The sequence below is a fragment of the Garra rufa genome, chromosome 14 (assembly GCF_049309525.1).
Source record: "Garra rufa chromosome 14, GarRuf1.0, whole genome shotgun sequence".
Classification (NCBI taxonomy): domain Eukaryota; kingdom Metazoa; phylum Chordata; class Actinopteri; order Cypriniformes; family Cyprinidae; genus Garra; species Garra rufa.
In genome coordinates, this window is record NC_133374.1 from 22,549,418 (window position 1) to 22,572,481 (window position 23,064).

Consider the following 23,064-nt stretch of genomic DNA (forward strand, 5'->3'; position numbering starts at 1 on the left):
TCCCGACGTGAATCAAATGATTTGCCATGCACACTCCAAAGCTCCGATCTGAAACAAAACATTCGCAAACCTGCTCTGAAGTTTTGATCTGAATTAACTGATCTGCGCTCCGAAGCCACGATCTGAATGATGATTCACGAGCCATAATTTCAGATCAGGACTCGGATTGTGGATGGCAAATCATTCTATTCACAAAATGATTCACAAACCCGCTTTGAAGTTCTGATCTAAATCAAATGAATCACAATCTATGCTCCGAAGTCTCAATCTAAATCAAATGATTTGTGCTCCAAAGCCCTGATATGAATAATGATTCACGAGCCAAAATTTCAGATCAGGACTCAGACTGTGGATCGCGAATCATTCTATTCACAAAATGATTCACAAACTCGCTTTGAAGTTCTGATCTAAATCAAATGATTCACGAACCCCCTCCAAAGTCCCAATCTAAATCAAACGATTCACGATTTGAAGTCTCAATCTAAATCAAATAATTTGTCATACGCGAAGTTCCGATTTAAGTCAAGTAATCCGTGAACTCACCCCTAAGTTCTGATCTGAATAATGATTCATGAGCCACCATTTGATTCATGAGACTTAGGAGTGCGGATCGCAAATCATTCTACTTGCGAAGCGATTCATGAACCCGCTTCAAAGTTCTAATTTAAACAATTCACGAATCCGTTCCAAAGTTACGATCTAAATCTAATGATTCATGAGGCATCATTTTAGATCAGGACTCGGAGCACGGATCACAAATCATTATATTTGTGAAATAACTCACGAACCCACTTCGAAGTTCTGATCCAAATCAAATGATTCGCCATCTGTGATTTGAAGTCCCAATCTAAATCAAATGATTTGCGATATGCAAAATCCAGATTTGAATCAAATGAGCCACGATACACGATTTGAAGGCCTGATTTGAATCAAATAATTTGCGAATCTGCACCAAAGTGCCGATCTGAATCAAATGATTCGCAAACATGCTCCTAAGTTCCGATCTGTGCTCAGAGCCATCATTTCAGATTAGGACTCGGATCACAAATCATTCTATTTGTGAAATGATTCATGAACCTCCTTCGAAGTTCCTGATCTAAATAAAATCATTTGCAAACCTCCCCCGAAGTCCCAATGTAAATCATATGATTTGTGATACGCGATTTGAAGGCGTGATCTGATTTAAATGATCCGCCATCCGCTCTCCAAAGTTCCGATCTGAATCAAATAAACTGCGCCGAAGCTCCAAATTAAATAATGATTCACAAGCCATCATTTCACATCAGGACTCGGAGCACGGATCGCAAATCATTCAATTTGCGAAATGATTCACGAACCTGCTTTGAAGTTTTGTTCTAAATCAACCGATTTGCCATCCGTGATTTAAAGTCCCAATCACCATATGCGAAGTCCCAATCTGAATGAAATGATTTGCAATACGCGATTTGAAGGACCGATCTGAATCAACTGACTCACACGCTTAGAAGTCCCAAACTAAATCAAATGATTCACGAATCTGCACCAAAGTCCCAGTCGGAATCAAATGATTTGTGAACCCACTTCAAAGTTCTGATCTGAATCAAATGATCTGTGCTGCAAGCCATCATTTCAGATTAGGACTCTGGATTATGAATCATTCTATTTGTGAAATTATTCACGAAGCTGCTTCGAAGTTCCGATCTAAAAAAAAAAAAAAAAAAAACCTATTTGCAATTTGAAGTCCCGATCTAAATTAAATGATTTGCGATACGCAAAGTTCAGATTTAAATCAAATGATTCACAATACGCGATTTGAAGGCCCGATCTGAATCAAATAGTTTGAGATACAAAATCCGATCGGAGTGCTTTGAAACAGTGAATCTATTTGCGGCGCAATGGTTTAACTTCAAAAAGCTCAGTTTCACCCATAACTATACATGCTTTTAAAATCATTGCAAGTAATGTCGAAATTCAAAAATGAATGGCTCTTTTAGTTGACCTGGTTTTTGCTAATGAACCGCTTGAAATGAATGATCGAAGTCACGAGTTTGAATCAGAGTGGTTCCAGTGTAAATGACTCACTCAATTGATTCAGTTAATCTATTCCTCATTTTGCTTCTTCAACCATGTTTAAACGATGCTTGACTTGCTAGTTTTAAGAACTGAAATAAGCAAACGAAAAAAGAATAGTGTTTGAATTATTACATTTTGTGTGAAAAGAGGTGCTTATTGCAAAAATTAAACACTTATTTCATAGATACACTGTCTTTTTAATAATTCTAGCAGTACTTCAAACAATTTAAGCACCTTGTTCAAACCCTGAATAGAAGTTGTTACTTGAACATCCGTTTTCTTCAAGACAGAGGTCCACATCACTTTTAGTTCTGCTCCATCATATACTACACGACCATTTAAAAGAGTAATTGCTAAAGACATTAAATTGAGGTTTAGACAGCTCGCTAATGGTCCATTGTCTCCACATTTAGGTTCAGGTAATGAGACTGTATTAAATACCCATGCAAACCACTGAGCTAAAGTCAGCCTGATCTATGACTACATGCCTCAAGAATTGTAAGGGTCCAAATTCAAATGATACAGGGCAAGTTCTCTACCCTCACTAAAGAGTAAAAGTTTTTACAGCCTTTGAAGCAATTCTGCTTAAATAAGACATTTGATACTTAGAAGTGCGAGAGTGCAGCGCCACTAGTTCCTGCCAAATTCAGTGACGAAAACACGCAATCCAACGCTGTTGATAAGATCACTATCCAGGTAACTGTAGAAAACGGTTCATCAGGAGACCAAAAACCTGATTCCACATTAATCTTTAAAATTCATATAGGATGACAAACTCTTAGCGGTGATATATAACAGGTGTGACGCACACCCTGCTCCACTTAGAATTATGCAACGATTAGTCTGCGAGTGTACGTCAAAGGAAGACAACTGCCAGATACGTAGTTCAAATTACTTTATTTAATCCCAAAAGTACACCGATTTCCCGAAGGAGTTAAAAAACTAAACCAAAACTACAAGTTCTCATGATATTGAGCATGAACAAAGGGTTTCCTCACAATGCAATAGGTGCAAGTTGTTTGTACAATGAATATTGCTGAATTACGTCCCACCAAAGACAATATTCCTCCATGGACCAGCCCAATGATAACATACCTTCCACATAAAGAGAAAAATGTGTACTGAAAAACTTACAAAATGATAAACGTTACTATAACTAGATTTCATTGGCACAAAAGTTCAATACAAGTTTATAAAGGAGGCTATTCAGGACCAAAAGAGCGCAAAAATGCAGGCAAAACTGTGTGAATTGATGTCGTTTCATACGTGTATCCCGTGTTACAGCACAACTGATTAAATTATACGGTCCCTAGATGGAAAAAGCTCATGATAAAGGTGTGACTTCATTGCGTAAAGCAAACTTCTAGACAGACTGTGTGCTCAGAACACTATCTGCCCTGTGCACACGAAGGACTCTGTGGTTAAACCGTGTGAGCACATGAGATTTTTTTTTTTCCCCCTCTGGAGAGGGAACACATGTAAACAATGTGCTGTGTGCTAGCAAATCTACTAAAGCAAATAAACAGGCATTTCGCACCATCTGCTACTGGCAGGATGAGCTCCGGTCTAAGAAAAGCAAATGGCATGCTGAAGCAGGCATGTACCGATTACGATACGATCGCACTAGAATGGCTCATGGGGTGATGTTTGCATAAATTGTACAAGCATGCAGAGCTTAACGGTGTTTTGAGGTAAAACTTGACCGATAGAGACAGTCCATCCTTTGATCATTCAATATCTTTGAGAGTAAACAAAAACACGACGACACTTAATCATTCAAAACGAATAATAAATATAATGCAACAGGTCTTGTGTTGTCGTCAGTTTTTCACTGGATGTGGAGAAGTCAGTCAAGCCAAGGCAAGAACTATGGAGAGATTGAAAAAAAACAGTATAGAGGAGAATGAAACCATGTTTCTGAGAAGATTTAATGTTGGGAGGTACAAGAGATAAAGGGATACGTACCACTTAAAGCCTCTAGAGCAAAGTACTTCACATCCATATCTTGGTCTGTAGATAGTTTCTCCAGGACTGGTTTAACCTCAGTCTGCAAAGCACTGTTGCATACAATTTTTGTTAGTATTAGGGATGTAATGTATTCTTAATATCATAGTGTCACTATAGCAAAACTGTCTTGATATTATCGTGGTCATAAGATGGAATGAAATAACAGGTCTTCTGGACAAAAAAAATTTAGTTTTTAAATGCATTTAAACTTATTGTTCTAACATATAAGGTCTTTAAAGTTGTGTTTTGGGCCATTATGCTTTGGCACACAACGAACTAAAACCCGAAAGCACAATATGGCTTAATCCCTTCATCAAGTCAGCTTTTGTTGCGCATTTCAAAGCAAAGCACACACTTCATTCAGGCGATCAGCTCGTGATCCGGTGTTTTTTGTACCTCAGAATGGCTCAGTTTACAGTGAATGCAGTGAACTTGTTTATTGCATGTGCTGTGAGATAAGCATGCATTTAGAAACACAACAGCCACCAGTTATGCTTTTTTTTGTGGCCCATGATTACAGCATTTCACTAGATTTGTAGTGAGACACGTTTTAAGCTTGTTTTCACTGGAGCTGTAGTTTTCTGGCAAAATAAAAAATCTACTGCTGTTTCCATCAAAATTAAAGCAATAGGACAATTTTGAAGTTGAAGAAGAAAGCAAGATGTTTTTCAACATACCCCAACTGTATTGACCCAGATTACAAGACAAGACAAGCATGAGGCTAAAAAGTATAAAAATGATCAATTTGTTTTGAAAATGACCAATCATTTTGCTAGACGAGACCCTTCTTCCTCGGCTGGGATTGTTTAGAGCCCTTTGAAGCTGCATTTAACCTGCATTTTGGAAGTTCAAACTCTGGGGCACCATAGAATTCCACTATATAGAAAGAAAGAAATCCTGAAATATTTCCTTCAAGAAACAATTTCTTGACGACTGAAGAAAGAAAGACTAAATGGATGACAAAGGGGTGAGTAAATTATCTGTACATTTTTGTTCTGGAAGTGAACTAATCGTTTAAGTTTTCTTAGTTAAAAACATGGGTTGGAGCTCTTAATTTTGAACTCTTAATGTGCTTTAGATAGAAGAATTTAACTTTAAAATGTACACATTTCTCATTTTTTCCAGTCCTTTTTTTTTTTTAACTTACAGCAATACATTTTGTATCTTGGACATATAATTGAGATAATCATCGCATTGTGAGATTTTGATATTGTTACATCCCTAGTTACTATCGCTGGTTTGTCAGCTTACACCATCAAGAACAATAGAGTACAGGACGGCTATTATAAAAACATACCTGCTTTCCAGAACTGGTCCGATCTTCTGTAAGCTCCTGGCCACATTGAAGCGGACATTGGCCACCTGATCAGTGGACATCTTGAGGACTACAGGCAACATGTGCTTGGTGGTGATTTCCTGTCCACATGCTTCAGACAGAGCCTGACCAAAAACAAAGCAAAAAGAAAGGCTTGCAGTTGTTGCCATTCTGTGACACTAGATACTGATGAAATAACTTTCAACTGAGAGAACGTTTAGGTTTAGGAAACAGGCACCAGCCAGGGCATCCAGACTTACATTGATGCAGAAGAGAGTGGTCATCCTGTGCAGGTAGTTGGAATCATTAGCCATGCCTAAGACTTTGGGCACAATGGTGTTCTGGGCCCATTCTGCTCCAAACTTCTCCACCAGCCTCATGAGATTGCCGGTGGCAGCCTCTCGGATGGCAAAAACTGCAGAACAAGGCAAATATGCTAATGTTAACTCATGTGCTAACATGAAATTTGTGGGGCACTGAGCTTTAGATACATGTGATCAAAAATAGTTTAAGTGTACACCATCAGATTTACAGTCCACTGTCATACAACTTGAAGACATAGACTGTTCAGTATCACAGTAGGCCTTGTGGGCAATAAGTCAACAAACAGCATCGTTGCACTACGGGCGGCATGAGTTTGAATCCTGGCTTAAGGACCTTTCCCGATTCCATTTACATAAATGAATAAACTAAAAATAAAACATTAAAAGAACATGTACACTACCACTACCAGTCAAGATTTTAAAATGCTTTTTTAAAGAAGTCTCTTCTGCTCAACAAGCCTGTATTTATTGATCCAAAGTACAGCAAAAACAGTAAAGTTTCTTTATCATTTACCATTTAAAAGAACTATTTTAATATATTTAAAAAATTTAATTTATTCCTGTGATCAAAGCTAAATTTTCAGCATTACTCCAGTCTTCAGTGTCACATGATCCTTCAAAAACCATTCTAATATGCTGATTTGGGGTTTAAGAAACACTTAATATTTATACAGTAATACTTTTATTTCGCAAGGATGCTTTAAATTGATCAAAAGTGATGATTAAGACGTTTATAATGTTACAAAAGATTTATATTTTAGATAAATGCTGTTCATCTGAACTTTCTATTTATCAAAGAAACCTGAAAAAATTCCACTCAGCTGTTTTCAACAAATGTTTTTAAGCAGCAAATCAGAATATTACAATGATTTCTGAAAGATCCTGTGACTGTAGTAATGATGCAAAAATTCAGCTTTGAAACCCCAGAAATAAATTACATTTTCAAATATATCCAAATAGAAAACAGTCCTTTTAAATAGTAAAAATATTTCAAAATTGTACTGTTTTTGCTGCACTTTGGATCAAATAAATGCAGGCTTGGCGAGCAGAGACTTGAAAAGCAAATGAAAATTAATAAAAGAATAAAATAAATCAGAAGCAATGTATAAAAAAAAATAAAAAAAAAACAAAACAAAACAAAACAAACACACATTTACACCTTACATCTCCATTTAAAGACACAAGAGTAATTCAAACACTAGAATCTTCTATTTACCAGTCCAGATTTTTTTTATCCACTACCCTACACCACCCTCTGTATCCAACAGAAGTCCACAATTCCACTTTCTTTTTCTTCTAAAAAAAAAAAAGATGACTTCATGTGAATTATGCACTTGTTTTGTAATATTTACTTTGCTAGATTCAGCTTTCGGTTTGTTTGATAAGATTTCTGGCATGAGAGTTGGACCCAAGCCGGGTTAATCAACATTGTTTTGGTGCTCAGCATTACCTCCACAGATTACATTCCACCTGACTTCACAATAACTCGAAATAGATCACAATCAAGCCATTTAACCTTCATTCTGGGAAGAGATCTACAAACATCCTGTGAAATTGTCCATCACAAATCTGCTAAACATCAGACGGGCGGCTCTTTTCAAATCAGCCTGACGATGACATAACCCCATTTATCAAAAGACTGTGAATTTGCCTGAAACAATCCTATTTAGAGTTTAAAATCCAAAACAAAACCCATCCATAGTCTTCACAGAGCTTACGGGAAAAAAATAATAATAAAAAAAAAAAAAAAAATTCACAGCACATCAGCCAAAATGTGATGAGCAGTTTCATGAAGTAGGTCGAGCTTTAAATGGCGATTACAAAACACACATAAAATGAGACAAATCCATTTGACACAGTGTACCTCTTGCAGATGTGCCTGTGTGCATTTGTCAGAAAGAGGAGTTCACATTTACACATGACAGACAGCCGAGCACAGCGCCGCTTCGGCTCTCAGCTCTTATGTAAGAGGACAGCACTGGCCCAGCAGCACAGGATATACAAGAACATTCCAGTGATGTAACCCATCTGGCCCTTTGTCTACAACTGTGTCAGAGTGTAATTGCGCGTCTGTGTGTGTGCACGGACGAGATCCTTGCTGAAAATCACCGTGCAAAACACCTCAACAGCTGGATGCACTCAGCGCACGGTTCTAAAAGTGAGATCATAACCGTTCTGACAACCATTAAATTGAAGATTTACTAAGAGGCTCATCAATCTGAAACATTCATTACCACCGACACGCCAATCAAAAGCAAGATCAGCAGGCAGTTTAAAAGTCTTATCCATTCTACAAAAGTGGTGCCTGTACGAAGCTGAATATTAGAAAGACACAAATCCACAATTTCATAAATACTGTTTTTGTATTATGGAATGTAGTTTTATATACATACTTGTTTAGACTTCAAATATGCAGTCTGTTAATAAAGATTACGTCTATACTTGAAAAGTTGCTTCAATGATTTTGGAGATGTGATTTTGGAGCTTGAGGGCGTCTTTGTTTTTATTAACCTATTATTTGTTTCAGTGCAAATCGTTTGGGCTGAGAGCAAAATAGCTATATTTTATGTAAATTTAATGCTATATCAGAAAACTGCCTTTTTACTTTTGACAACTTTTATGATGACTGTTGCTGTTTCTTAAATAGTCAATAAATACTACTACTTTGAGAAAATCAGCAGTAAATACTTTTATTTTGAAAGAGTGAAACGTGGGTTGTAAACAAGGAAGTTATTTTTTTAGACGCAGCCAACAAATGCACTGAGCAGCGCTGTCATCGGAAATGACCCTTAACAGATGAAAGGATAGCACGACAAAGATATTGCTTTCCCAGCAGACATTTAAACTGTTTTATTGTGAATATGAGACTGAGCTGAAGAATTAATGCTGTATCAGATGCAGGTAAATCATCTCTCTCTCTCTCATAATGCTCTACTAGGGCTGCCCTCGACTAAAGATGTTTCTGGTTGACTAGTAGTCATTCATTTTAAGCATTAGTCAACCATTTGTTGAACGTTTATTAAGCCTTTAATTGCCTACATAGCCTAAAAAGCACTCAAACACACACAAAGCTTACCGGCAGATATAATTATGATGAATGTGTCAGGGAAAAACAGCAAGGAGGCTTCATTACCGATTTAATAATTTGATAAACTAGTGCTTTCTTTGTTTTCAGTTTAAGAGATGAAGTCAGTGACAAAGACTCGTCATCTCCGCAGCAGCGATGTGTCTGTATGCGTGTTTAATGTGGATTACAGAATATTTGTTTTCCAGTTGAACTGTTTCATTTGAAGGTAGACATTACGCTCTGTATAGATAGATTTTTCATGTCTGTAAGGCAAGTAGGCTATACACGGAGTTTCGAAGTTTCACGCTTAAGTTCAAAGAGACTGAGACGGCAGAAAGACCATCCCGTTTGCTTTAAATATTTGACAAAAGCACAACATTGTTGAAATTCTGAGTGCACACAAATAAACGTAGATTTTTTACAGATTCGAAAGATGTATAACTTTGTCTATCTGTATGACCAAAAATGAGCATTTTAAGCCGCAAGCGTGCTACTATTCAGCTTCCACACTACGCACAGACACTTCAATAGTGCACATTACTCTAGGTTAATATTAGATTGAGCAGCCATGTTAAGTTGCCAAGAAAAACAAAAGCCGTATTTGAGATCAATGAATGATAGGTGCGTGTTTGGATGTCCTGCCCAATGTACTATATTACCACATAGACCAGCCGTTAACGATCTGTCCATCATAGACTGTGCGACTTCGCAACTTCCTGTGGATTTTTTCTTCTACGACTAAGCGACTAATAAAATTTTGGTCGACCAAGCCTCTTCTCATTGACTAACGGTTAGTCCACTATTAGGAGTCAGCCCTGTACTCTACATTATACAGTGAGCTTTTAATACAGTAATACAATTAGCTTTTAATGAATCAACTCAACATTCCCTAGTTACTAGTTCTAAAGTAGCGTTTTTGAAATAGTAACAGAAGCTTGGGTTCAGCTATTAAACTGAGATTTGAATCTATAGTGGATGGAAGTAGTTCTGCACAAAAGAAAATTGTTGTTTATGCATTTACACACTTGCGTTGTCGAACTGTTGTATAAACTCAAATAATTAGAATTTGCAGTCTAAGACTTGTATTTAGAGATTGCACTTATTTGGAATTGGACGTGGATTTAGACTTAGATATTTACGCACTTTACCTTGTTAAAGGTTAAGTTCACTTTTTAACTTAAAAAAAAAACACTATTGAATACAGAAGGACACAGGGAGGTAAAAATGAGAGAAGAAAATGAGAGATGTAGAGTGCTAGAATCTTATCAGACTCCTGTAATTGGTGATGGCAGAAATGTCTAGAGACGCATGCGTGTTTCTCTTTTTACTTTTGAAGTAGTAGAAGAAATGAAGAGAGGCTGAGAGAACTGCTTGCATGTCTTGGCTGTGCCATTTTCAAATGTAAGCAAATGCATCTGCTTGAACTTATACAGTTTAAAGGTTCTGGTTTATTGTTGTCAATAACTCAATACATCTGCTTTTCTTATGGCAACTCAGGAGAAGCCTTAGAAAACCTACCGTGATCAATGAGCCATGCCATGCACAGGGAATTCAACTTCTCATCGAAGAACTCCACACCCTAGAAATAAAGTTGAAATATAGTTACAATACATACAGTTAATGGATTAATTCACCTGTTTTTCCATTCCCATGCATTTCCAAATCAGTCTGGACGTTTTGGAGCTTCATTGGATAGTTACCCTCATGATGCTCCAAACCCGTATAAGTTTCTTTCTTCTGTTGAGCACTAAAGATGATATTTTAAAGAATGTTGGTACCAAACAGTTGATGGTAGCATTGAGACTACCATAGTATGGAAAAACATACTACAGAAGTCATTGGTGATCATCAGCCGTTTGGTTACCAACATTCTCCAAAATATCTTGCGCGTTCAACAAAAGAAAGAAACTCATAAGGTTTTGGGACAACATGAGGGTGAGTCTTGAGTGAACTATCCTTTTCTGTCCAGATACAACCAATCGATCTGGAGCGGAGCACAGACTTACCAGTTGGCCAGCCAGCAAAGGCATGTACTCAATGATGGCCAGTCGAACTCTCCACTTGGCATCCTCAGCCAGCTCTACAATAGCTGGAAGCAAAGACTGAGACAGCTGCCGAATCCCAATCACCTCATTCACACAGTCCAGATTAGAGATGATGTTCAGACGCACCTCAGGACACTACAGAAAAATACAAAAATTACTAAAAAGATATTATATTTTTAAATACTTTTTTGATCAGATGCATACCAGTAAACTAAAGGAAAATAAAACATTTAGATGTAAAATCACATATACATTATATTATGTATTGTGTATTAACATATACACACACACACACTTTATTCCTTATTAACAAAGTTTCAACAGATGAAAAAAAAAAAAAACCCCCCCAAAAAATCTCAATTATCAAGTGTTTCTTTATCATTTAAAGAGACATACACCGAAACAGCTCACGGTGAACAGTGCTGTTTTTGAAAAGGTACAAAGGGTACTGTTTTACATGACCACTGAGGAATTTTAACCAAAGTATGTTGGAGGCATTCCATAAAGACCCTAAAGAATTGAACCAACTTCTGAGAATAGACATCCAATGTCCCCTTTAAAGAAAGTAAACATGGTCATTGATTTTTTTTTGTGGCTTTAAAGTCTGTATAATTAAACAAAAGGTCTCCATCTTGTATATTTCCCTTAAATGGCTCCAGGAGGACGCCACACTCATGTGATATTGTTACAGCGCACGCATATACGCTGCCAAATATTTGATGACTTGCTTGAGCAAGTGCACTTTGGTGATGACTGACTAAAATCCAAACAACAAAGTTTGTTAGTCAAACAGAGCCGGACGAATAAGCAGCCAATGGAAATACACTTCAGGACAGAATTCACAGAATCCAGCTCTTAACATTTTCAATCGTGTGTTTGACAATCAAGAGGAGTCCAATAAAACAGAAGGGAACACAAACACTGGAGAGAAAAAAAAAGTCTGGATGGGTTTCGGTTTTGGCATGGGCTTGATGAAAGCTGAGGCCAAAGATCAACTTCATTTAAAAACAGACTCAGAGTTTATTACTACAATCTAAAGGCTAATATGTCTCAGAGAGTGGCCATGGACAAGAGCCTAATCAAAGGAACATCAAAGACTTTAGAGAAGACAATTTAGCAAACAGCCCTTAAGCCCAGCACAAGGTGACCTATCAGACCTGGAAAATGAACAGCTGTGTCTCTGCTCTAGTACAATCAGATAGATTTGACCACAAGACAAAGGGAGACAGACAGATGAGAGACTGGGCTGAGCTCCAGGTGGGTTACCTCGTCCTTCAGCTGGACGAGGAAAAGAGGCAACAGATGTTCTACGGTGTTGTCCTTGCCCAAGATGGTAGAGAGACCCATGATGACAGACGCCAGGGCAGACTTCACATGCTGGTTTGTGTCAGACACCAGCTCCTGTTAAGGGAAGAGAAGGAGGCTTGAGGGCTTTGAAATCAAGCTATTCTTCTACAAGTAGCTGTAATTAGAGACAAGGTGACTGTAGTATAGAGGAAAATAAATTAATATACTACAACAAATATTTAAATAAATATAAATTAAAGCTTGTTATAGTAGTTGTCAGTATTATTGTTATAACTACTACTATTTTACTGTTTTTGTTATTCTTAGCAGCAAAACAACAATAGAACATTTATTGTCGGTATTATCATTAACAATTTGACTATTGTTATTATTATTCAGTGCTGTTAAACTGATTAATCCCATTTAAAATAAAAGCTTGTTTACATAATGTGTGCAATGTGTACATTTACATGTATATAAATACACACACATACGTGTACAGTCAAACCAAAATTTATTTAGACACATTTCTCACATTATCACAGTTTTTCGCTATGGTTTAGAAAATGGTAATAAAATATGACAAGAACTCAGAGTTAGAACAAATTAAGCTTGATAATGTCAGATAACTTGGATTGAAAGGTATGTAATGGATTCCAATCAACCAAAAATTCAGATAACAGTTAGTATAGCAATAATGTACATAAGTTTCAATACTTCGTTGACCAATTACCAAGCAATGCTCAATTTTATTACGTCTGTGTAGTAAAAAGGTCCCATTAGCAATTAAAGAAAAACACATGAGCAAAACATGGTCAGGTCAAAGTGTCTGAATAATTTTTGGTGCTCAATCTTTATCAATTTTACTGGTAGGCCACTGTATGAAGAATTTTCGGGTATATTAATGAGACAGAGAGATTTTTTTATAGGACTTGTGCAAAGTACTCTGTGTGTGTGAGATAGATGATTAATTCTGTCTGATTTATAAACAATGCAGCAACAAGCCACCCAAAACACTCACCTATGCTATTGTTGGGGAAAAAAACCAAAAAAACCCAAACGTAACTAGAATTGTTCGGAATCAGCTCATGACTAAACCAATTCATTAGGTGTCTTAACCATTCTCACCCCCATTACTGGGGTCTTTGAAGAAAGGCAGCATCACAGTGAAGGAGGTGAGATCCATTTAAGCCTGAAAACCTGGACATTTATTTGCTTGTAAAACGCTGCAGAGGGTCTGAAATCCCACATTATCTTTGATCTGATGTTTTTGCCAACAGCTTGTATGTATAGGCTAATTGCCGATCACATCTGCTGACAAAGTAAGCAGAAAGCTGTTTGTATCTGTGAGGAACTATCCGCTTACATGAGCTTATTAACAGATATCAAACATCAGGTCATGAGACTCTCAGGCCACTCATGAGCAAAGAACGCCTTGTGAAGCTCAAGCAGACACACCGAAGGCTAATCCACTGTTCTTTGTAATCCAAATCAGTAAAAGAGAAGCTTGTCCTGAACCATTCACTAGTCTCAAATCCCATTTTCATAAGACAATGACTATAAACGGAAAGTTAAAGGAATAGTTTACCCAAAAATTCAAATTAGCTCATTATTTACTCAACCTCCATGCATCCTAGGTGTATATGACTTCCTTGTTTTAGACGAAGCCAATCGGAGTTATATAAAAAATTATCCTGGCATTTCCAAGCTTTAGAATTGCATAGATGAGTGTTTCTCTTCATCATTCCAAAACACGTTCAATAAAGTGCACCCATCCTTCACACGGATCCGGGGGGGATGAATAAAGGCCTTCTGTAGCAAATCAATGCATTTTTGTAAGAAAAATATCTGCATTTAAAACGTAAAAATCACTTTAATCTAGCTTGCGCTGCTGGCAGATGTCGTAGGATTTGTTTACAGGAGCAAAGGAAGCAAAGTTTCTTTAATCTAAAAAAGGAAAATCGGTCTCCTCTTAGTTTACATCAAAATCCTCCAACATTTTTCTTTACAAATTCCCGTTTTGAACTTCTAATTCGTCACTGATCTCGCTATGGCACGTTCACCTTCGTCACCTTTGCGCGGTGCAAGCGCATTGCCAAAGTATTACGTCATCCGCCTGGAGCTGCTTCCGGGTATGACCAATTGGCGGAAGATAGATTAAAGTGATTCTTACATTTTAAATGTGGATATTTTTCTTACATAAATGCATCAATTCACTACAGGAGGCCTTTATTTACTCCCCCAGAGACATTTTTTATTAAAGTTGCATGCATTTATTGGACTCCTTAAGTGAAACACCCACCTATGCCATTGTAAAGCTTGGAAGTGCCAGGATAATTTTTAATATAACTCACAATTGTATTCGTCTGAAAGAAGGAAGTCATACATTTAGGATGCCTAAATCTTTAGGATTTTCCCTCATGCCGTTCCAAACCCATAAGACCTTTGTTCATATTCAGAACACAAATTAAGATATTGTTCACAAAATCTGAGAGATTTCTGACCCTGCATAGACAGCAACACAACTGACAAGTTCAAGGCCCAGAAAGGTGGTAAGGACATCATTAAAATAGTCCATGTGACATCAGTGGTTCAACCGCAATGTTATGAAGCTACAAGAATACTTTTTGTGCACAAAGAAAACAAAAATAATGACTTTATTCAACAATTTCTTCTATTTCAGTCAGAAAGCTCTCTGATTTCATCAAAAATATCTTAATTTGTGTTTCAAAGATAAACAGTCTTACGGGTTTGAAACGACATGATGGTAAGTAATGACAAAAAATTAATTTTTGGGTAAACTATCCCTTTAAACTGCACGTCCAAGAAATTTTTAGGCTAAATATGTTCTAAACAGTTTTCCAAAAACCAAAGTGTTGCAATTACCCCTGCACAAAATTTTTTTACAGCTTCATAACAATAGTTGAACCACTGATGCCACATGTACTATTTGAACGATTTCCTTACTACCTTTCTGGGCCTTGAACGTGTCAGTTGTGTTGCTGTCTATGCAGGGTCAGAAAGCTCTCAGATTTCATGAAAATATCTTAATTTGTGTTCTGAAGATAAACAAAGGTCTTGTAGGTTTGAAATGACATGAAGGCGAGTTAATTTTTGGGTGAACTATCCCTTTAACTACTAATGGCTAAATGGCTAATAAATACACCTAATGAAGACTTCTGGAAATCAAAAATAATTCATATATGATCATGAATATTTTTTAAACCAATTCAGATTCATTTCTTACATATTCTACATAATATTAAAATATTTTTTGTTACATCTTTTAGACTTTTCATGGTTACGATGAAGGCAAACTCAGGCTGTATACAATAAAACTGGACTAAACTCTTAATATAAAATGGAAATCATTTCCTCTAGAACCATTATGTAGTCAGTCACAAGCATACACCAGGAAATAAAAATAATAGATTTTAATCCCAGGCTGATGCTACAGTAAACCTAGACGCAGACAGCTGACATGCGATCACTTACGAGTGTAACAGACAACAGTGACCCCTGCTGCTGATCACTTCAGAAAGGACAGACAGTTCAACAACAAGCTAAATGAACTCACCTGCTGATGACGTCCTAAATATATAGTCAACTCCGATAATCTGTACAGATGAGGCATAAACCTCAGTCTGCATATATTTATACATGTTTGACATATGAGCTAGATTACTGCATGTGTATGAAACAATTGTTCTGTCATAAAGCTACCACTTGTTTATGTCGAAAATGTAAACACCCCCAAAATAACACAAAAACAAGCAGACCTGCTGCAAGATCTCTTGCAGAGACAACCTGGATACCTTCCCAGATATGATATCACATTATCAAAAAACAAGCTTGAGTTTTCGAAGTACCCCCTCCTGAGAAGTTGGCCGGCACGGTGCGGCATAACTGTTGAGCCACACGCAACTTCATAAACAAGTGGGCGAGATTAAAATGTGTACCTTGACGCATGGCAGAATATGAGTCATGATGATGGTCTCCCTGCTGTCTTCAGGCAAATTTTCACAGAACACTGCAGAGATAAACAGGCCATGGGATAAGGGTGTTGTTGTGTGGCTGTTTTCATAGAGACATCAGACTTTGGGAGGCTGGCAGTGGGACACCTCACCTTTCACCTTGTTGGCAGCGGCGGCTCGGACCTCTGCCTCGCAGTCTTTCAGCAAGTTCTGGAACGCCGGGACCAGATCGTTCTTGGTGATCTCTGGGCCAACTGCTTTTTGCAACTTTATACAAACAGAAAAACAAGCAGAGTTGTTTCAGAGCCTCAGAGGCGACGTGGATAGCGGCCAAATATGCGTTTCATAAGTACCCACTTCTGAGAACTTGTCTGCCACCATGTAGCGCACCCTCCAGGACTTGTCCTCAGCAGCCTGACGTAAAGTGGGCATGACCAGAGCCTCCAAGTCTTCCTGTGGAAGCAGAGTAGCAATGCTGACGCCAGCTTCCACCGCCAAGAGACGCACAGAGTCCTGCAGAGAAAAGTCAATGTCTGGATCAATGACTAATAAGAAAGCCCTCAGAAATAAAAATCTTGATATAAAGTTCTAAATATGTGCCAAGGTCTTAGAAGTGTAATTTTTATATTAATGTTCGTTTCAAAACTTCTTTATTACCATTATTTTACATTTTCCAGGTACAAAGATAAAAAATTTTTTTAATTCTTTTAAAAACAGACCTGCCAATTGCTGGTGACCTCAGAAGATTCAACAGTCATAGATATTTTTTACCAGCCATGAAACTATATGCACATGATTTAATAAAAAACAAAAAAACAAAAAAAACAAAAAAAAAAAAACAAGCGGAACAAACTGGATCAACATCTAATACCAATTATTATTAATAATTTATATTAATATTTCATACTTATAACATTAATTATAACTTACATTTGTCGTTTTTTTTTTTCCATTCATAGCCAAAGCAAAACTAAAAAAAGCTTAATATCACTGACCAACCAATAGCCCCCATAAACAGTCTTTCTATATCCAAATGTGTACCTGCTCATCAGATGCTAGCGCTGTAAAGAGAGGAATGATGTCACTCTTAACATAGTCCAGCTCCAGAACCTTCGCAAACTCGCCTAGCTTAGAGGCGGCAGCACGACGCACCATGGGAGTGTCATCCGAGCAAAGCGTGCGGAAGTGCCTGTGAAGACGACCATACCATTACCACACTAAACATGACCGCAGTGACCAAGGTTATTTCAAAACCGTATGTCATTAAAAACAACGTCATCATTTGAACTTACTGACGGATTTCCGCTTTAACAGTACTGGACACACGTGGGTAGCACACACTAAACAGTCCGCAAGCAGACGTTCGGGAAGTGAACCAGTCCCCACTGGCCAAGCGCTTCACAAGTGGTACAAAATGCACCTCTAGGTCTACGGGGGAATGTTCCTGAGAGATCTTACGCAGAGACTCCACAGCCTTGTCCCGCACAACCGTTTCCTCCACTGTGGCCAAACTCTCCAGAGGAGGCTGAGGAGGAAAAAGAAGTGCAAGATGAAAACACATAGAGAGGTGTGTCTAAACTTTAGAAAAGACATGGTTAAAGGGCTAGGTCACTAAAAAAAAAAAAAAAAAAAAATTGTCATTAATTACTCGATTTTGCCACGATCTGCTTGTCGTGGGGATTTGTATACGACAATGGGCGTTACGACGCAAGATTTGACCGTTTCGTCTCATGTAGTGTGTCACAGTGCACGGCATGTCTGCGATGCTTCACGACGTCGACACAGAAAGACTAGCATGTTTAATTTGTTTTCCATCGTACACGACAAATTCCATCACATCTAGGACACTGGCCAAAAGGAGCACAAAAACTCCTTCGTACATGCTTTCAAACGAGCCGAAACGAAAAACAGACAATGGTATCGTTCCTGCTATGTGGAATTTTCGTAAAGCTATATCGACAATACTGATGCATTTATGATGAGGGACTACCGTGACAGAGTGAAAAAAGGTCAAATAAAAACTATTTTACCTCAGTTCTCTTTGACAGTCCATACTGTCATCTTCATGTGTCCATGTTATGTAAAAGTAGGCATGTTACCACCGGAATCCCACTGCGGGGATGTTTTATATTAATAAAAATCATTTAGTTTATTTAGAGAACAGACAGTACAATTAGAAACTGAACGCGGCCACCGAACAACAGTCACATCACGAAATACAAAAGCACCTTCTTATATATATATGAAAGGCCTGACTGTTGTCGTTTATCGTGTTATTTTGGAAGCTCATCAGAAGAACATAAGACAACATTCTTATTTTATATTTTGCATTAGGCCTATACTATAGTGTTGTTATATTCGTTTTGTTAAAAAAAATTAATCATTCTATGTTTAATATAAGTGAGTTTGTCATACCGCTTTGTTCTTGTCCATTAAATCAACTGACGAACTGCGGCTAATTCAAAACCGAAAGTAAAATGCGCACGGGCATTCACAAGCTATTTAAAAGCGAAGAAAAGCGGCAAAATACGGTGTTGGCTAGCTATTGTTAGTTTACGCTCATAGCACAGTCACTGTATGATGACAGCACGCACGTCATTAATGATGGCATGCGATAAATGGGTCAGGTAAAATAGTGTAGTCTGACATCTTGTTCACGACACAAGATTTTATGAGTCAAAATCTGACCTAGACAAAAAACATTGTGTAGTCTGACCGGGGCTAAAGACCTTCATTCGTCTTCAGAACACAAATTAAGAAATTTTTGATGAAATCCAAGGGCTTTCTGACAATCCATAGACAGAAACGCAACACGTTCAAGGCCCAGAAAGGTAGTAAGGACATTAATAAAATAGTGGCATCAGCGGATCAACCGTAATGTTTTGAAACTACGAGGATCATTTTTGTGCAAAAAATAAATAAATAAATAACCACTTTATTTCAACAATTTTTTCTTTTCCCTGTCAGTCTCTGGGCCGTTCTGTGCCTTAAACGTGTCAGGGACGACATGGGGGTGAGTAATTAATGACAAGTCAACTAACCCTTTAATATCTGATCTGGTCATTTTTAATTAGGTAACCTAATTCCTGTTGTTTAATGACTTACCAAGAGACAGTGCACAAACTCTGGGCCTCCAACCAGTACAGTGAAGGTCCCGAGCTGCTCAGCCAAGGCAAGAAGAACTTCATCTTCATCATATATGGTGTCTGCAGATGAAGGGAAGTCAGTTAGTTAACTGATATTTAGGTAAGTAATACTAACCTGAGTGTAACAGACCAAGATCTTTGAAAGAACAACAAATGGTCAATGAACATTACGAGAAACCAAAAAAATATATAAAAAATTCAGTTCCCATGTATTAGTTTTTCATGTTATTTTTGGACATAATAGTAGTTTCATAAAAACAAACATAAAACCCAATTAACACACCAAAGGACTGCATGTATATAAAAATAAAAAAACTCCCTAAAAAGGGCCCTGGGTTTTCCACAATGCTGAAAATGCAGATGAAACTGCAGAATCCAATCATAAAAACAGAATTTACTGTATAACGTGGAATGTCACAGAATTTGCCAAATTTTGGATGATTAAATCAAAAGTAGGTCAGTACACTTAAATCAAAACGCAGTATAGACTAGTGTCTATGAATATTAAGCTGCAAAAATACTATTTAAATATGAATCATGTTCATTCATGTTCTGCATGTCTGTGAGAATGAATGGCACAGATGAGTGGTATAGGTTACTACATACATACTGAAAACGCATGCTCTGAGAGTCACTTCATGAGCATTTTACAGTTTCTTTTGAAAAAAAAAAAAAAAGAAAGAAACTGTGACAGAAACATATTACTTGATGTAATAATAGTACTACTACCAATAAAATTGTTATTAAATTATTATTAAAACACTATTTTTTTCCATTCATATGTAGCAGAAAAATTATTTACCAACATTTATTTTGCAAAAAAATCTAAATACACCACACAGCATTTTGGGAAAAAAAATTACTTATAAATTTATTTAATTAGAGAAGCTTTTGATTATTACAATTTAATGAATAATTTAATGAATTTAATAAATTTGAGAAAAAAACAACATATTTCATAGCGCCTTAAAAAAAGACATTTTTGTTAAACTTAATAAATTGCTGTTAAATTGTGTAAGTTTCATGATTTCAATTATTTAAACATGCTTTAAATAATAATTTCATAGGGTCCTACACAGGGCCTAATGTCTCTGCATTCTGCATTGCAGCTGTATAATTCTAAAAGTCTGCGTGAAATGAAAATTCACCTCATCTATTTTCCAAATGCATGTTATTGATCTTATCCACCTTTTTCCTGATAAACCAATGAGTGCAGCCATGACAAATTCTAACTTTTGTTTAGATGCTCTCATGTTTCTGTCTCCATAGATATCCATGTTAAAATGGGGTAGAAAAACAACAACTGAATTTAAACCTTTTAGATATAACTTCTTATAAAAATGTGCACTAATTTGACTAGAAACACCAGAGACCGGAAATGTAAAGCATCTTTACATTATGAGGCAGATAAGACTTATACGTTCAGGAAAACGGTGAAAAGTGAATGATTTATACATTTTTTTTTTCTGGCTTTGAAAATGAATCAAAATGTCTTAATCTTCTGATTAAATGACTTTGTCACATATTAAGAACTACTTCAATAAATTTGTCCAGTTAAACCCTGCCTATTTCGTACAATCAATTGCAAGCTTGCGTTCGCATATGCCTCAAAACAATCAGCAATCTGTGGACTGAACCAAGTCCTGCCCTACATATTTTTTTAATTGATAATAAATTTTATTCAATACGGAAAAAAAACAACATTAAAATAAATTAAAATCTAAACTACTAGTCCTACTAGCATAAAAAAATAAAATGTTGGTGAGCCATGATTAACAAACGAAACCGAAGATCCTTTCATTTGTTAGAACAGTTCATTGGTTTTAGAAATACAGATGGCCGGACTTCTTACCAGTAAGAAATGGCAGTAGCTCAGTCCGTGTTCGTTCCACCCCCAGTGCCAGAGCAATAGTGGACAACTTCTTGATACTGTTCAACCGCAACTGAGGATATGCACAGAATTTCATTAATGGTCACAAAAAAAGGATGCAAACCCTGCTTTACATGTACAGTTGTGTTTCAATGGTTCATGCATAAAAATCAAGGTCAGCTGCTCTCATCCAGACATTAGAGGACAGTTAAGCACCTCTGATTAATTTAACACACATCATTAATGGAGGCTTCAAGACCTGACCTGGGTGTGTCAGCTAAACAAGACATCAAACTGTGGGACCATGTTCGAGGACCACTGTCCTGGATAGTTACAAAATGACTGGAATCCTAGTGTAACACCCCAAAATGAGGCCAGGACCATTTCTGAGAATCAGCCGGTCAATTTCAAGCTTTTTATGCCCGGATATAACTTCTATCTACATGCTTTATTTTATAATGTCTTTAAATAAACATTTTTAAAAATCATTACAGCAATATTTTTATTTTCTGGAAACAACTAACGTTACATGAGAGAACATTAAGGAAATGGTAAGGAGAAGAAAACGCCATTTCTTTTGTAAATGAACCGCTTGCACGGTTAGCGGGCAATGATGGAAGATGCTAATCAAACGCCAATTTTTTCATACATATAAATCAAACTCGGATTCTCTTAGACTGATGTCTACCTGAACATCTTCATTCCTCAGTTCATCGATTAAAACCGCGATGGGATAAAGCGAATCGTCTCCCTCTGCTCCTGCCATTTTAGACCTGGATGATCACTGCAGAGGCGTTGTGCTGCTCTATTTCCGCTCGCCGCTCGGGCTGATGGGAAAACACCCAACAAATTTAAAGTCCAGTTACAAATCATCACCACATGTGCATATATTAAAATTAATGCATATTAAATAGCAGGAAAAAAATGCATACAAAGATAAATTGGTTTAATATATAAATTATATAAATCTGATTAGCTGTAATATAAATTTTGGGGGTTTAGAAAAGAGGTTTTGGATTTATGAGTAAAAGCTTGTTTACAACATGTATTTCATAAAGTCATACCTCAAACGTACATTTTGAAATCAGTGTGTGCTTTACAAACGTGAGTTGCTAACTTTCGTCTGAAGCATCAAACGTAGCAAATACACAGCAGCTTTCAAAATCACGTTTTGAGCCAATGATTCACGTCTGGTCAATGAAAATGAATAGCTTACTGGCGGGAAACATTCAGAACACTGAAATGTAGCACGTGAGTCATATGTACGATTGTAGTATTTTTAGAATACTTTTATTGTGCTTCTGCATAGTTTTGAGGTTTGAACACTCTAGTTCCAGTCCCCATTCATTCAAGCAACCACTAAAAATGTTGGTGTTGAACATAGGAAAGAAAAATAATGACGTAGTTTGTAATGAAATTATGGTGAGTAAATAATGACGGAATGTTCATGTTTGTGTGAACCATCCTTTAAAAGTTCTTAAAGGGATAGTTCACTCAAAATAAAAATTCTGTCATTAAAACTCACCCTCATGTCGTTCCAAACCCGCAAGACCACAAATTAAGATATTTTTTAAGAAATCATAGAGTGTTTACACGATCAGCCATATTGGCGCACTGAATGTAAACAATGCCACTGAACCGAACTAAACTCACATATTTCGCTGATTATTGCTGCTGAAAATGCAGAATTATTGTCATGTATTGGGCTGTGCTAATTGGTAATTTGGAGTACTAGAGTACTTGATAAATCAAAGAGAAGAGTGCAAAAAACTCTGAGGAACAAAATGCGTTGGCCAAACTGAACCAGGATTTCCAGGGCAAGAATCTTGACAACATTTGTGTTTGTTCTATTCATTTTCAGTCAGGTAGGTGAAATATTAGGCTAATATCTTTTATTAGCCTAATTAATACTGCTTGTATGTATCTTTACCACCAATTAACTTTAGTTTGTCAAAATATTTGAGCCCTTTTGCTTATT

At 36.9% G+C, this 23,064-nt stretch overlaps 1 protein-coding gene across 1 annotated transcript; it reads right to left on the minus strand.

Annotated features, from left to right (window-relative positions):
• Positions 1-2,930: 2,930 nt before the first annotated feature.
• Positions 2,931-21,911, minus strand: ppp2r1bb (protein phosphatase 2, regulatory subunit A, beta b). The gene is made up of 15 exons (XM_073817623.1): positions 21,775-21,911; positions 21,069-21,159; positions 19,176-19,276; positions 17,363-17,595; positions 17,112-17,259; positions 16,428-16,583; positions 16,223-16,337; positions 16,056-16,126; positions 12,076-12,210; positions 10,771-10,944; positions 10,283-10,343; positions 5,635-5,789; positions 5,357-5,499; positions 4,018-4,109; positions 2,931-3,919 (listed from the first exon to the last, which is right to left on the minus strand). The coding sequence occupies exons 1-15, from the start codon at positions 21,850-21,852 to the stop codon at positions 3,903-3,905; spliced, it is 1,770 nt and encodes a 589-aa protein (XP_073673724.1). The 5' UTR covers positions 21,853-21,911; the 3' UTR covers positions 2,931-3,902.
• Positions 21,912-23,064: the final 1,153 nt, after the last annotated feature.